General features: G+C 41.7%; 1 protein-coding gene across 1 annotated transcript; it reads left to right on the plus strand.

Annotated features, from left to right (window-relative positions):
• The first annotated feature begins 5,236 nt into the window (after window positions 1-5,236).
• On the plus strand, window positions 5,237-16,760 carry DYNLT3 (dynein light chain Tctex-type 3). The gene is made up of 5 exons (XM_056131299.1): window positions 5,237-5,325; window positions 8,895-8,936; window positions 12,775-12,898; window positions 14,279-14,356; window positions 14,603-16,760. The coding sequence occupies exons 1-5, from the start codon at window positions 5,296-5,298 to the stop codon at window positions 14,677-14,679; spliced, it is 351 nt and encodes a 116-aa protein (XP_055987274.1). The 5' UTR covers window positions 5,237-5,295; the 3' UTR covers window positions 14,680-16,760.
• The last annotated feature ends 269 nt before the right edge of the window (window positions 16,761-17,029 follow it).

Genomic DNA, 17,029 nt, shown 5'->3' on the forward strand with positions numbered 1-17,029 from the left:
ACTGTCTGAACTCCATCAAACATGGTGTGGTAATTATGGACAATGGGTAGGAAGTGTCCCATGATGTGTCGCAAGGCAGCAAAGCGGCTGCGCGGTCTGAAAAGTGGCCTGGAGTGCGGCGGCAGTTGGGTAGTGCCGGGGCTGGGTCCCTTAGGGCAGGGAGGGCTCTCTCCCGGCCCCCTCTGGGGCACCCTGAGTGGAAACAGCCTGATGCAGTTTATCTAGTAACAGCATTAATAACTATGTTACTAAGGATCTTATTCAAGTATACAGAGGTTTTCTTTTTCTTGGTATTTCCTTATAATTTGAAAAATGAACTCTATATCTCAAAAAAAAATTCTGAAGTGAAAAACGTTCTAATTCCACGAAAAGTTTCTCATGAGACTGTTTCTCTATGATTTGAAATCAAAGGACTGTTAGCTAGGAGACAAATAGGCATACTATCACAATCATTGTTCATAAAAATTTCATTTCATTTCATTTCATCATCCTGTTATTCGTCGATTGCCTCGAGCAGGCCCCAGTAATGTCTCTTTCATCCTAGCCCTGAGATTATATTCAAGGCTCTTTAGGAGAATGAGACCCATCATTGTTACTGGTATTTGGCATATTTGGTACATCATGGGGAGTTTGCCAGACTCTGCCCTGTGGGCAGGCTACATTCGATAGCCTGCAAGTTTGTCCAAAGTAGGAATGAGATAATAAGATGTCATAAAAAAGATGTCCTGATAAGATGTCCCGCGGCGCGGTTCCGGGAGCTGGATTTTATAGTCTCTGAGTCTTGGCCATTGATGGGATTACACGGCGCCAGGGGGCCAGGTGGTGGGTGTGACCCCCGCCTACTGGAATTTGGAGGATCTGGGTGGCGGATGCTCGACTCCAATCTGAGTAGGCTTGGAGATCTCGGCCCCGGAACCCGCGTGGCTTTGTCCCTCTGCCAGTACCTTCATGTGTGCGGAGAGTGGTCTCAGCATGGTGGTGGCTGGTCCTGGAGGTCTTCGGCTGCCGGAGCCCTGGTCGGGGCGGGGAGGAAAGCTCAACCCGCTCCCCTCCAAGGGGGCCCGGCGAGGAACAGCCAGGCGCGGGGGCAGGAGACTTATAATAATGCTTATTAAATGTACTGTGCAATATAACCTGTGGTGCATAAAGGCCTGCTAGTTCTTTAAAAGAATTTGTAGAGGCATTTGCCTTGCACATGGCCAACCTGGGTTAGATTCCTGGCATCCCATATGGTCCCCTGAGCACGGCCAGTAGTAATTCCTGAGTGCAGAGCCAGGAGTAACTTCTGACCATCGCTGGTATGATCCAAAAGGGCCAAAATAGATAGATAGATAGATAGATAGATAGATAGATAGATCACTGTCACTGTCACTGTCCTCCTGTTGTTCATCGATTTGCTCGAGCAGGCCCAGTAATGTCTCTATTTTGAGACTTATTGTTACCGTGTTTGGCATATTGAATACGTCAAGGGTAGCTTGCCAGGCTTTACTGTGCGGGAGAGATACTCTCGGTAGCTTGCCAGGCTCTCCGAGAGGGGCGGAGAAATTGAACCTGGCTCAGAAAGGCTGGCTGCGTGCAAGGCAAACGCCCTACAGTTGTGCTATTGCTCCAGCCAATAGATAGATAAATTTATAAAAAGAATTTTTATTTAGTGGGATTTAGAGTCCTACATATGTTAACTAGATAAAAAAGAAACATTTATTCTGTTGCTCAAATATCCCTTATACTTTCCTATGTATCTTTTAGCTAGTTGCCTATTAAGAAAGTAGTGTTAAATTGCCCGTATTATTATGAATGTACTCATTCCATTTATTCTATTCATTTTTACTCCCGTTGGAAGCAATTTGTTAAGTGCACTATGACTGCTTCATGAGTTGACTCATCAATTGGGGCATCTTCTTTTCTCTTGTAATGCTTTTGGCCTAAGAGCTAACTTTATCTGATCTTAGACTGTCGATATCATTCTTGCATAATGCATGATTTATATTTTCCATCATTTTACTTTCAGGTTTTCTGCATCCCTGATACATTTTTAAAATCACTGTGAGGGTTACACTTGGTGGTGGGGGGTACATGCAGTGCACTTAAACTACATGACTTAAGTCACATCTCCAGTACTGATAATTGTATATGCCTCTTGTAACAGCCTAAAGGTGGACTTTGTTTTGTTCTTTGTTTGGGCTTCTAAGTGAAATTTATTATCTATTTATATTCATCATAATAATGACAATGGGATTATATGATCTTATTGTTTTGTTCCTTGGGCTGGAGGATAGCACAGCAGTAGGGCGTTTGCCTTGCGCACAGCCAGCCCGGCCAAGCCGGGTTCGATTCCTCTTCCCCTCTCAGAGAGCCCGGCAAGCTACCAAGAGTATCTCGTCTGCATGGCAAAGCCTGGCAAAGCACGGCAAAGCCTGGCAAGCTACTCGTGATGTATTCAATATGCCAAACACAGTCTCAAAATGGAGATGTTACTGGGTCTGCTTGTTGTCTCACAACAAGTCTCAAAATGGAGACGTTACTGGGTCTGCTCAAGCAAATTGATGAACAGCGGGAGGACAGTGACAGTGTTTTGTTACTTATACTACCCATATCTTACTTTTTGTTCTATATTATATATAAATAATATATATGTACATATATATTATGCTTTTCCCTCTACATTCTTATTTTGGGTTTTGATTTTGGGCCATGGGCCACAGCAGGCTATGCTCAGGGGTTACTCCTGGCTCATGAATCACTCATGAATCACTCCTGGCAGTGCTCAGGGATGGGGGCAGTGCTCAGGGATGGGGCAGACCATAAGGAATGCTGGGGTTCAAATCAGGGTTGGTGGCATGCAAGGCAAGTCCCTCCAGTCCTTCTTGTTAGACTTTTAAAGGTAATTTATCTGGAGAGATAAAACTGTGGGGAGGACATTTGCCTTGGACATGACCAACCAGGATTTGATCCCCAGCATCCCACATGCTCCCCTGAGCTCAGAGGCAGGGGATAAGCCTTGAGTATTGCTGGTTGTGGCCCACAAATCCAAATAGTTAAAGAAAGGTAGCTTGTCTTCTTTGAGGAAAAGCAAAGGCTACTTGACATTTTTTCCTTTTTCGGTTTTTAGTCAAGGTTTTTTAAATTTTATTTATTTATTTATTTTTATTTAAGGTACTCTGTGGAATCTCAGGGAGTTTTGAACCGAACCGAAGCTTTTAGATCTATGCTAGTTCTCCTCAGTTTGATTTGCTACTTCCATACTCCATCTTTGTTGGCCTTGGAAAGCTAACTTCTACATATACCAATAGCTCTCATGGTCTCTGGTTTCTGGTTGGGTTTGGCCACTGAGAACATTAATAGGAAATCAGAGGGAAAGAAAAAAGGTCAGGATTCCTCTGGTTCCTTTTGTAGGAGGCTATCTTGGGTCTGCCATATCCCTTGACAAAAAGGCATTCTTCTTAAAGTGGCCTGTGCTATGTGAGTATTTAATGTTCCTTTTCCCCTCAAGTTTCTGGGCTTCGTAGTGTTGACAGCTCCAGTGTTGCTAGCTCCAGATTCTCACGATACTTGTCATTTGCCTGCCCACACCTAGCAATCCCTCTGTAAATGACACCTCTTTGATTCATGCCAATTAGAGAATACCATCTGCTTTATCTTGGCAACCTTGTGGATACAGTACGTAGTACCCAAAGGGAGCCTTTAGTGGTTCATTTTGTGTCAACTTGATTGAGCTCTGGTATTCGTATATTTGGTCAGACATTATTTGAATCAAAGAATGCATACAGACAGCTTCTAGAAGCTGAAAAAGGCAAGGACAGACATTCTTCCCTAAACCTTCCAGAAGAAACAACCTGGCGCATTCATTTTAGACTTTTGACCTCTAGCATTGTAAAATAAAACAAGTTTGGGATGCTTTCAGCCACTGAATTCATGACAATTTGTTATAGTAACAATGGGATATGAGTACAGCAATTAAGAACATTGGTCCTGCTATCAAAGTACTTGAGTTTAAGTTCAAATTACTTACTAGATCTAGGACTTCAGGCGAATGAGTTAAGCTATCTGTACTTGTTTCTTCTTGAGGAAGTGGGATAAATAACAGAATCAGGCCTGTTAAACAATGTTTTTTGGGGGGGTGAGGCGTCAGGGGGTTGGACCACACCTAAGGTGCTCAAGGCTTACTCCTGGCTCTGCTCAGGGATCACATAGGATGCTGTGGGTTAAACCTGGATCCATCTGCACGAAAGTCATGCTCCCTATCTGCTTTACTATCTCTTTGGCCCCTATTTAATGAGTTTTAAGGATGAAATCCTTAGGATCAACTGGGATTTTGTGATTTGGGGGTGGGGTGTGTGTCTTTGAGCCTCTCCTGTATGTCTGCTAAGGGATCATTCCTGACAGGATCAGGGAGCCGTACAGAGGCTGCAACGCAAATCATCTGAGTGAAAGGCAAGAGCCTTACCGTATTTTCTCTCTAGCTCTGGAAAGTAAAAATTTTCTTTTCTTCTTTATTTTTTTTGCTTTTTGGGTCACACTCGGCAATGCTCAGGGGTTACTCCTGGCTCTGCACTCATGAATTACTCCCGCTGGTGCTCAGGGTACCATATGGAATGCTGGGACTCGAACCCCGGTCGGCAGCGTGCAAGGCAAATGCCCTCTGTGCTATCGCTCCAGCCCCAGAAAATTAAGAGTTTTCAAGTTAATGTAACTATTGTACTCCTGCTAACATTTATTATTTAAAGCAGGCTATTTATACCTTCTCTCCAAGCAAGGTTTTTTTTTTTTTTACATAATCGAGGGGGGAAGGTGTAGGAACATGTACTCTAGGTACATCTATACAGCATTTCATTTGCTCCTTATAACCCAGTATGCGATTAGTCCATACTTCTCAGCTTTCACACCAGCAAAAACCGAGGTTGCACGAGGTTAATTCTCCAAGCAACAGAGTGGACAATCGGTCACCATTGCATGAACAACAAGGATGCGCTGAGTGAGAGGAAGCGAGCATGTGCAAAGAAGCGCAGCCACTGAGGCCCGCGACCTCGGTGCACGAAGGCGTTCGGAACTAACTGACGCGAGGCCATCCCCTTCCGACGCTCACTGGCCCTTTAACACCCGGCCCCACCTTCTAGAAAAGTCGAAGGCCGCGGGGAGACGCCTCCCTTTCTCCCACCCCCGGAAGGTGGCGCCCTTGCGTCACAGAGGTGGGGTCCACGTAGCAACGCCCCATACGAGGCTCGGGCGGGGCTGCGTCCGAGGCCTGCCTGCAGCCAGGAGCTTGAGCCCGTGAGCTCGGGATCGGCTTTGCCAGCCATGGAGGATTATCACCGTCCCGGCGAAGAGGTATCGCCCCCGGCCGCCGGCGGGCTCCCCCCACTGCCCGCCTGGGCGCCAGCGCCCGGGGAATCGCGGCCATCCGCCGGGAGGGTTGAAGTGCAGCGTCCTCTGACCCCGAGTCCTCTCCCGGGGCCCCGGATCCGTGCTGCAACCCCAACCCGGAAGTCCCGTGGGTGGTCCGGGGGCGGTGGGGAAACCGCTGGAATCGGAGGTGGGGTCGGGGCCGAGGGGTGGAAGCCCCGCGCGGGGTGCTTGGGCGTGGCGATGGGAAGGCGGGCGCCGCCTGTTTGTGGGCCACGGAAACCGGTTTTCCTAGCTCCTTCCCCGCCCCTCGCCCCTGGCTGTCCGCCAAGCAGGTGCCCGCAGCCCCCGGAGCCAGGCTAGGTGCAGAGCCCTGCCACCACTTGAGAAATCTCTCCCTGAGTGGCCCCGGGGAAGTTCTCAGGTTAGGAGCCCTGGCTGTGTGCCTCTGGCTTCTGGAAACCTCGCCGGAAGTCCCTGATGTCAATTGTTAGTTTCTTGCTAGTGCCCCGGGTCTCTGACTTGCTTGGTGCCCAAGAGTGACTTGCCCCAAGTGACAACTGTTAGAAAAGACACAGCCCCCGCCCTTTGAAATCCAGGCCTCTGACTGCACCACCGCGGCTCTTTAATCAGTGGGTGGATAAGGCCTGTTGGAGGCCTGCAAGGTCAGAATAGATGTTTTCTGGCCAGTAGTAGCCACAGGTGAGAGCTTGGGGCAAAGTGAAAGCAGACCATGGTGGAGGCACAGCACAGTATGCTGGCCTGCTTGGGCCCCTGAAGCTGCTTCTGGTTCACTGTGGCCCATTCATCATCTTTTGAAGATGGGCCCTTGCAGAAGCCAAACCACATTTAAAGGAATTCGTTCTGTGATGCTGCTGGTAGCAATCACACTGAAGGAGTTCTTATTTTAGAAAAAGACTTGAGGCACAAGAATCTCTCTGATTGGTTGACCCTTCTGCCCTATTCCCCCATACCCCGCAACATGTTACTTCCTGACTCCTAAGAGGGTTGGGCTGCAGTGCTTCTTAAAGAAGTAGATTCAAAAAGGGTTCCCTTCCCAGCATTGCATGTGGTCCTGAGCCAGCCAGGAGTGATCCCTGAGCGCAGAGCCAGGAGTAAGCCCTGGACACCACTGGGTGTGGCCCCAGAACAAACAAGCAAAACAAGTGTTTTTTTATTTTTATTTTTTTTGGCTTTTTAGGCCACACCTGGCAATGCTCAGGGGTTACTTTTGGCTCTGGTTACTTCTGGCTCTGCATTCAGGAATTAGTCCTGGTGGTACTTGCGAGACCATATAGGATGCCGGAGATTGAACCCAGGTCAGCCGCGTGTAGCTCTCCCCGCTGGAGTATCGCTCCAGCCCCATATTTTTTAAAAAATAAAGTCACAGAGATTCCCACCGACCTCCTGATTACATTTGCTGACCTTCCAAATTGAAGTGAAATAGGTATCTTACAATTCTATAGTTATATCTATATATCTTAGTGGCCAATTCTGAACATAAAGGACCCTATTATAAGATAACATGTTTATTTTAATAGAGTCAAATGTGAGTTTTTTTTTAAAAAAGTCCCTGATTAGGGTATGTTTATGCCTTTGTTAGTGGAATTCTGTGGTATAAATGATTTGAAAATATTTCATCTATTCAGTATTTTCAGAATGTGCTTGATTTTGAACTCATTTTAACTTGTATAGAGTGGGATTTACAAAATGATAATGTCATTAAGTACCTTTATAACGTTTCCATGGAAACCAATGTATTACCTAAAGTGCCTTGATTCAGATTTTCATCTTATCACACAAGCCTAATTCTCTACTCCAGGACACTGGGACATTTTTACAGTTGTTTTTAACTTATGAGTCTTTTCAAATTTAATTTGTTATTATTTTTGTTTGTTTTTGTTTGGGGCCCACACTCAGCACAGCTCAGGGATTTCTTTGGGCTCTGCTTAGGGTTCACTCCTGGCAGTGCTCAAGGGATCATAGATGGTGCCAGGGATCAAACCCGGATGGGCTGCATGCAAGACATAATCCACTGTACTCTCTCTTCAGCTCTGGCATATGGTATTTGTTTTGTTTTTTGCTTTTTAGCCACACCTGGTGATAACTTGGGGGTTACTCCTGGCTCTACACTCAAGAATCACTCCTATCAGTGAACAAGGGACCATATGGGATGTCTGGGATAGAACCTGGGTCGGACATGTGCAAGGGAAAAGCCCTACCCTGCACTATTGCTACAGCCCCTTAATTGTTTTTTTAAATTAAAGTTTTTACTGAAATATTGATTTTTATAACATAGAATACTTAATTTTAGATAATTGACAATTATAAAGAGGGTTCTCATATATTTTCTTCCTAGTCATACTTCCAAGACAGTTTCTCTGATAACTATCTTCCTCCACTGACTCAGGAGTCGTTCAAGTCATTTCAGAGGAAAGACATTGTCAGCTCTAAATTTAATTTAATTAAATTAAAATGTTAATTTTAAATGATCAGGTCTTCACGGAATCTTTCAATCAGAATCCTCACATTTTGCCTGGCATAAGTTAAAAGCAAAGTTAAAAATTTTCTTTTGAAAAAAAATTTTCTTTTGGGCTGAAGAGATAGTTGAGGTGACTTGCATTGTATTCATCTGTCCCTGTTTGATGCCCAGCACTATATCTTATCCCCCAAGCTCTACCAGAGCGACCCTCGAGCACAGAGCTAGGAGTAATCCCTGAACACCTCTGATATGACCCAAAACACAGAAGAAAAGCTTTTTAGGAGAAAGTTAGTTTTTAAGGTTTTTTTTTTTTCATTGTGGGGTGGGGAGCATACCTGGCAATGCTCAGGTTTATTCCTGACTCTACACTCAGAAATCACTTAGTGCTCAAGGGACCACAGGGGATGCTGGGGATTGAACCCAGGTCAGCCACATACAAGGCAAATATCTTTTTTTTTTTTTTTGCTTTTTGGGTCCCATCCAGTGATGCTCAGGGGTTACTCCTGGCTTTGCACTCAGGAATTAGTCCTGGCAGTACTCGGGGGACCGTATGGGATGTTGGGAATCAAACCCTAGTCAGCCACATGCAAGGCAAAGCCCTACCTGCTGTGCTATTGCTCCAGCCCCATCTCCTGACTTTTATAGCAATTCTCAATATAAGGTTTTTCTGAATCACTAGTTGTTTTGTAGTAAAAATGAGTTTCTTAGTCACTTCCTCAGGTCTAATAAAATCTACAGTTAAGGGATCTGTAGAGATAGTACAGTGGACAAAGCACTTGTCTTGCATACTGTTAAATTGGGTTCTACTCTAGCACCCCATATGGTCCCCCTGAACTCACCAGGTGTGATCCCTGAGTGCAGAGCCAGAAGTAAGCCTTGAGCACCCCCAATAATAAAATCTACAGGTAGGTCGGTGCACGAAGCATTCCGCAATATTTAAAAGTGTTGGCAGAGACATTAGCAGTTTCAGTACAACTGTAGGCCAGCCTGGAGTATTCTGTGTATCATCAGAACTGCAAATAAAAGGAAATCTGCACTGAGAACAATTTTGTCTTTTGTTTTTCCCCTTTAGGTTGGCTTCAATGCTGAGGAGGCTCACAATATTGTTAGAGAGGTGAGTGATACATCATCCAGAAGCTTGCTGTATTGATTGTTTTTAGCTGTGTTTTTGACTTTCAACACAAAATTGAAACCTTAGTATTTAACCTTACTGAAACCTTAGTATTAAAATAAGCATTTAAATCTATGTTCACTGACTATAGGGAGGGGCTTCTGTGTTTTGTTATATGTATTCAGACTTCCTCTGAAGGTGATGTTTTTAAGTATTCTTCTAAAAACCATATTTGCTGTTTTATAAAATTAGTAACCTATCTTTTGAGTAAAAATACTTTTATTCTAATAGGTCAAATAGTATTTAAAATTGTAATGCTACTCACATATACTTATATAACATTATTATATACTTTATATAGGGCTGGAGCGATAGCACAGCGGGTAGGGCGTTCGCCTTACAAGCGGCCAACATGGCCTATATTTGTGTATAATATATGTTTTGTATATATAATTTACCTGGGCTTGTCCATATAATTTACATGGACAAGCCCAGGTAAATTATATGCATATGTCAAATAAAAGACCTTAGAAATGTGTTGTTGTGTTTATATGTTTTTTATAAACTGATATGATAGTAATGAAAACTCTCAAAGGAATTATTCTGTACATGAAATATGACCCTTCTCTCAGGCAAAATTAGACAAGAAGTTCTCCTAGGAAATTAATTACAACAGGTCAACTTGCATTTTTCTACTTGAACAGACTGTGAGTAAGGGATTTATGAACATTTTAAATAGTACTGAGTTTTTTTTAGGTTTGAAAATAATTTATTTAGAATTAGAACTATAGCCCACCAAATTACAAATTTGTTTGATTCTTTGTTGGGGGTGGGTCACGCCTGGCAGTGCTCAGGGCTTGCTCCTGAAGGGCTTGGGACTGATATGTGGTGCTGGGGATTGAACCCAGGTCAGCTGTGTGCAAGGCAGGAATTATACCTACTGTAGTATCGCTCTACCCCCTACCTTTCCCCGTGTAATGAAACTATTTTCCAAATTCTTAATAATAGGACGATATTTATTGTTCTCATCAACACAAATGTTTTGAAGACAAAGCAAAGTGAATGTCAATTTATTCTCTTAGCTTTTGCATATTAAGCTGCAGAAATCTTTCTAATATTTTAATTTTGTGCAGAGAAGCTTATGACTAGTGGTATGACCTCCTTGTCTACCATTCTTATTCAATTGCCATTGTATTTGTTCATCTACTACCCATCATAACCAAGAAATTTCACCACTGCTGCTGTTGTGAAGTCTGAATGCATCTAGTTAAATTAAATCACTTAATATTGAGTCATCTTTTATTCATTTGCTTGTTTTGGGGCCCACCCAGCAGTGCTCAGGGGTTACTCCTGGCTCTGTACTCAGGGATCTCTCCTGGCGGTGCTCAGGGGACTATATGGGATGCAGGAATCAAACCCGGGTTTGCTGCATGCAAGGCAAGTGCCTTACTATCTCTCTGGCCTCTATTAAGTCACCTTTAACTGTGCCAAATCTTAGGAAAAAATGAAACAGCCCAGAAGGTTGACCTGCCTTTAGTTTGCTTTAGCTTGGGCTGCTCAAAGGTATCAGTTTGTGAATGGCAAAGCCAGAATTAAAGTTTCCATCACCTTTCAGCCAGTGTCCTCCTAACTCTCATCATTTTTTTTAAACATTCTAGGGCAGTAATTTGAGTAACTTTACTCTCTTAAGCATTTTAAACTTCTCTTTTTACATTTTATCATTAGTAAGGGTTTTTTTTTACTATCTCACTTAAGATTTTATTAGAATTGTGCCTTTGTATCTTTAATTATAGTAAATGGAAGCTCTGTGTGTGTGTGTGTGTGTGTGTGTGTGTGTGTGTGTGTGTGTTGGCGTGTTGGGTGTGGGTCTTATTAAACTGGATTCTATAACTGAATCCAGTAGCTGTTTAAAAAAATCTAGGCTCTATTACTTGAATATAAGGTAACAGTTTAAACAGCTAAATAGATATAAGATAGATAAATATTGAGCGTTCCCACTTACATGTGGAATCTGAAAAAGCAAAACTAATAAGGGCTGAAGCCATCGTGCAAATGGGTAAAGTGCTTGCCTTGCATGTGACTGACCTGGGTTTGATGCCCAGCATCCCATATAGTTTCACTGGGAGTGATCCCTGAGCAAGAGCCACAAGTAATCCCTGAGTATTTTCCAGTGTATAACACAAAACCCAAAACAAGCAAAATTATATACAGTGGACTGATGGTTGCTAGGAGCAGGGGTTTAGGGACTAGGTCAGAGGAAGAAAAGCCTGTCAAAGGGTGCACACCTCCAATATCTAGCACAGTGTATTGAATAATGGGAAGTAGCTGAGAGATCTTTTTTGCATTTTATTTCTTTATTTTTTTTAATTGAATCACTGTGAGATACAGTTACAAAGCTTTCAGGTTTGAGTTTCAGTCATACAATGATCGAACACCCATCCCTCCACCAGTGCACATTTCCACCACCAATGTCCTCAGTGTTTCCCCCACCCCTCATCCCACCCTTTCCCCTCCCTCTATGGCAGACAATTTCCCCCATACTCTCTACTTTGGGCATTATGGTTTGCAATACAGATAGCTGAGAGGTTATCATGTTTGGTCCTGTATGTACTTTCAACACACATCTTCCATCCTGAGCAATCCCTCTAACTATCACTGACTTAGTGATCCCTTCTCTATTCTAGCTGCCTTCCCCAGCTCATGAGGCAGGCTTCCCACTATGGAGCAATATCCCTGGCCCTTGTGCCTACTGTCCTTGTCATGTTATTTTATATTGAGAGGAGATCTTAAGTGTTCACACCTGTATCAGCTATAAGGAGATGGATGTGTTAACTATCTACTGTTATCATTTCACAATATATACATATATCAAATTATATTGTACTCTCTACACTAACACAGGGTTGTGTGACAGTTATATCTCAATAAAACCGGAAGAACAATAGCAATAATGAAGTATAATATCTAACATTACTATGTGCTTTACTCTGTGGCAGTCACTGTATTTGAACTCTTGGATTGATTATTTCCTCCCATTCTCAGGAAAATCTGATATAATGAGGCTGTTAAAGATTAGGAAATCCTAATCCTGCTTTAAGGATTAGGAAAATAAGGATTTAATTAAGGGAAGTATTTGGGTGCTTTGCAAAAGGTCACCTAGCTAGTTAGGTAGCAGAGGTGACCTATGATTATAGTACTAAACTAGTGCTGTGGAAAATTAGACCACCTGAAAAGTAATATTTATTGATGATTTACATTTAGCGGCAGATGTGCTGGTGGTTTTATAGCTCTGCAGTTGCTCAATATGAATAAGAATATAATTATTATACACGAGCATTCCATTTTAAATTGGTCTGAACCTTTGTTTTTGGCTCAAATCCCAGCTGCTACAAAGCTGTTATTTAACCAATGGATATCACTTTTTAAAAATCTCTATCGCCACTTTATACTATGGCATAACTTATCACTTTGATTAGTCTTCTTCCTTGTGTTAGAGTTGATTAGTTTCTCTAGAAACTCAGTTAAGTTCTTTGCAATGGAAGCCATGTCATATTTACCTTTATAGACCCATAGTATCTTTTTTTTAAAATGTAGAAGTACTGCTACTTATTCAGCCATTGATTAAGTTGATTGAATTGGGCAATGAACTCCACAAACCATAGTATCTTAAAGAGTACGCTAAGGCATGTAGAAGTGCTTTGAAAATTCTTAATAGCACATAATAAAACATCTAGCAGATACCTCTTTTCTAAGATGCTTTGTTGGGTTTTAAATGCTTTTCCTATTTTGAATACATTTTTGCTGCAATTTGTGCTTATGTACCTGTCCTCTGCCATTTCAGTGCATAGACGGCGTCTTGTCTGGTGAGGATTATAACCAGAACAGCATCAATCAATGGACTGCAGCAATTGTGGAACAATCCTTAACTCATTTGGTCAAGTTGGGGAAACCTTATAAATACATTGGTAAGTGTCAATATACTTTCTCATTAATTTTCTTACCATTGTCCTTGAATAAAAGATAAAAAGGTAAAGGCACTCCCGTTGATCATCAATTTGCTCGAGCGGGCCCAGTAACGTCTCCATTGGAGACTTTGTTGTTACTGTGTTTGGCATATCGAATACATCACGGGGAGCTTGCCAGGCTCTGCCGTGCGGGTGAGATCCTCTCGGTAGCTTGCTGGGCTCTCCGAGAGGGGCGGAGGAATCGAACTCGGGTCGGCCATGTTGGCCGTGTGCTAGGCAAACGCCCTACCGCTGTGCTATATCGCTCCAGCCCTTGAATACTTTTCTGAATTTAGAAAATGTAAATCAGTGGTAGACACTAAAGTTGAATACTAATTTGTTATAAATGACTTTTAACTTATTCACCCAAGTTAGTACATGATAATAACTGAAAGATAGAGATCTTTCTCTACTCAAAAGTTATTTGAGGGGCTGGAGCGATAGCACAGAGGGTAGGGCATTTGCCTTGCATGCAACCAACCTGGATTCAGTTCCCAGCATCCCATATGGTGCAGAGCCAGGAGTAACCCCTGAGTATTGCTGTGTGTGACCCAAAATGCGCAAAAAAAAAAGTCATTTGAACTCCTACTGCCATCTACCCATGCTTGGCAGCAGCTCTTTTACACTTATAGTGGTTATCTTTTCATAGCAAAGTCCCATTGATCCCACGTGGCCTCCTTTGAGTAGTCTCATGCCTCCTTATACATACAATTGTGAAGTGTCATGCAATAATTGCAAAGTGGATTCTTTCTTCATTTCCTTTTATTTTGTTGGAAGGGGAAGGGCATATCTGGCTCTGCATTCATAAATTAAACCTAGCAGGCTCAGGGGACCATATAGGATGCTGGAGAACAAATCTTGGTTTGCCTAGTGCAGGGCAAGCACCCTACCCACTGTACTATCTCTCCAGCCCCTCTTTCTTCATTTTTTTCTTTTTGTTTTTTGAGCCATGCCCAGTGGTGCTCAGGCTCGAGGATAAATATGGATGCCAGAAACTGAACCTGGGTTGGCCATGTGCAAGGCAAGCTTACCCACTCTCCAGCTCCATCTTTTATTCATTTCTGTGTCTGAAGAATGCCCAGGGACAAGGCACATAATTTGGCCAAGAATTTTTCTATAATACAGTCATCACCATATAGCAATTGGCAATAGATTGGATCCAGTGAGGTCAAAATCTTGATAGATAATCATGATGAGAGGCCTATTTTCTTCAGTCTCTTTGCTGACTGCTTTCTTTCCAGTGATTTTTATAGGTTTAGAGCTCTGGACTTAAACACATAGATTGTGGGGTTATCGTTTCACTTGTTCTTAAAGTGCTGTCATCTCTGATTTTGTTTTTAGTCACCTGTGCGGTGGTCCAGAAGAGTGCCTATGGCTTTCATACTGCCAGTTCATGCTTTTGGGATACTACATCTGATGGTAAGAGACCTTAAGTTGATTCAATCAAAATCCGCCTTCTTGGAAAATGAAACTGTACTTCTCAAACTAAAGACTTTATCAACAAAATTGTTTTGTACCTAGTACAAAAGTGCACCTTCAGATAAATTGTGAAGATGGAATTGATTTCAGGAAATAGTATATAAAATCCTCTGTGAATGTATACATATTCCCTGATAACTTTGATGTTTTGCTGAAACTTCATTGTCTCTTTTTGTGTGTTTTCAGGAACCTGCACTGTAAGATGGGAGAATCGAACCATGAACTGCATCGTTAATGTCTTTGCTGTTGCTATTGTTCTGTAACAGACTTAAAATGTAAAACCTGTGTCAACCTGACAGTTTATATCAGTGCATTCTTTGTAAACAAAAAATAGTTATTAATGTGCTAGACAAATGTGCAATGTGCTTCAAAGCTATCAACAGAAGCTGATTATCATTAAGCCAGTAATTTCTAATAGGATGGTTTATATTTTCTAGAGTACCACTTAAATAGAAAAAATTTAATGTTAGAAATAAACACAGGAATATGGCATTACCTGAAAATGCAACTTTAGATTTATACCAGCTTTTGACTAATCATATGTACCTAAAGAGATGGGGAAAATTCTTTCAGAAAATAAGATTTCTCTGGGACCAGAGAGATAACACAGTGGGAAAGGTGATTGCCTTTGTATGTGGCTGACCCAGATGCAATCTCTGGCATCCCATATGGTTCCCTAAACACCTCCAGGAGTCATTCCTGAGAGCAGAGCCAGGAGTAGCCTCTGAGCAGCACCAGATGTGGCCCAAAAACAAAAATAAAAAGAGAAAATAAAATTTTCTTTCAGCTAGAGAAGTTCACAGGAATAAACATAAGAACAAAAAACTCATAAAGATAAATATGGAGAAAATAGGCTATTCTTAGTCTATTTCTCCCACTGTACAATTAAGTACATATGATTTAGTGGTAAGTAATTCTTTTCTATGAACTAATATCACAAAGCAAATGTTACTAATGTCTTACTTTGCAAATTGTCAAATCCATTTTTTATTTGAAGTTCTTGAATTTGCATTTTTGGGTGAATTACATCTGCTAACCTGAATTCCCTAGTTAAAATTAATTACCATGTGGTAAGAAGTATATGGTACTCTTAACAGCTACCTTATAGTTTACTCATTGCATATGGAAGAAACTTTTATTCAATTCCTACTATGAGCATATTTCCATAAGCATCATAATTGTAGCACTGTAGCACTGTCCTCCTGTTGTTCATTGATTTGTTCAAGCAGGCACCAGTAATGTCTCCACTGTGAGACTTGTTACTGTTTTTGGTATATTGAATATGTCACGGGTAGCTTGCCAGGCTTTGCCGTGCGGGTGAGATACTCTTGGTAGTTTTCCGGGCTCTCCAAGAGGGGCAGAGGAATCGAACCCAGGGTGGCTGCATGCAAGGCAAATGCCCTACCTGCTGTGCTATCGCTCCAACCCATCATAACTGTAAATATGCTATTTAATAATATAAGTTTTTATGCCATCTGTTCAGTTGGACAACTAACTTTGAGGGTAAACATTGCTCTATGAGAATGGGGAGAAAGTCAAGCTGGCTGCCCATGTTGAAGCAAGCAAAATAAAATGCACTTATTGCTGAGAGAATGATAGAATTTTAAGAATCTCTTGTCGCAAGTAAAACATACTGAAAATATGCAGCTCATATTTAAAGGCCTTCTTAGCACCTTATTATATAAATTTGTTCTTAGCTATAACCATATACATAGCTTTAAGTATTTACATGGAGTTCATGGTCATTAAAGTATAAATTAAAATATACAATCACTAGCAGGTTATAAGATATCTCAGGGCTTAGGAAATGTAGTTAAACTTATTAAAGAAATAAAGATTGTAATACTATGTTATACAGCTGGCCACCAAATGCGAAGTCAATCCTTTTTCTAACCATGACAGCAAAATCATTTGCATATCACCACAAACACTAATACATACAGAATTGTATTTCTCATTGGATGTTGGAAGGGGAAAGAAAAGCTTAGTATTGGTATTGACTAGGTAGTATTCTTGTAAGAGTACTATGTATGTTTGATATTTTTCTGAGTAATATTTTAATGTTTAAGAAGACTTTTACAAAAATACAATAGAATGTAATGCAATGATCTACATTTTTGGCATGTCAAAGTGCTTATAATCAGTACCTTTTTATTACTCTACTCTGGCTGGCTTTTGTGCCTATGTAGATTACCATAGTGATCAAAATATTTGCAGTTAAGACTCGCTTTTGATAATTGTTATTTAAGCCAGATTTAAAAGAATAATGATTAAATATACCTCGTTAACTTGCTTTCTGCTGTTTCTAGTTAAAATGTAATAAATATTATCTTTCTGTGCTGTACTTTTGTTTCTGGCTAGCTGATTGATGACTAAAGAAATGACATTGTGCTTACTCTAACAAACTGAATAGGAAGAATGTGGAAGAAAAATGAATGTCGGGGTCCAGAGCAATAGCACAGCAAGTAGGGGACTTATCTTGCACTCGTTAAACCAGGTTCAGTCCCATAGGGTTCCCCTCCCCACCACCCCCAGCTCACCAGGAGTGATCCCTGAACACAGAGCCAGGAATAAGCCCTGAGCATTGCTGGGTGTGGCCAAAAAATAAAAAAA

Source organism: Sorex fumeus, unplaced genomic scaffold, assembly GCF_029834395.1.
Source record: "Sorex fumeus unplaced genomic scaffold, SorFum_2.1 ptg000086l, whole genome shotgun sequence".
Classification (NCBI taxonomy): domain Eukaryota; kingdom Metazoa; phylum Chordata; class Mammalia; order Eulipotyphla; family Soricidae; genus Sorex; species Sorex fumeus.

What these genes read in the sequence shown, in the direction of transcription:
- DYNLT3 (XM_056131299.1), top strand. Translation starts at nt 5,296, where the DNA reads ATGGAGGATTATCACCGTCCCGGCGAAGAG. An exon ending in CTCACAATATTGTTAGAGAG is followed by an intron (nt 8,937 to 12,774) that starts GTGAGTGATACA and finishes CTGCCATTTCAG; the next exon opens with TGCATAGACGGCGTCTTGTC. An exon ending in TTGGGATACTACATCTGATG is followed by an intron (nt 14,357 to 14,602) that starts GTAAGAGACCTT and finishes GTGTGTTTTCAG; the next exon opens with GAACCTGCACTGTAAGATGG.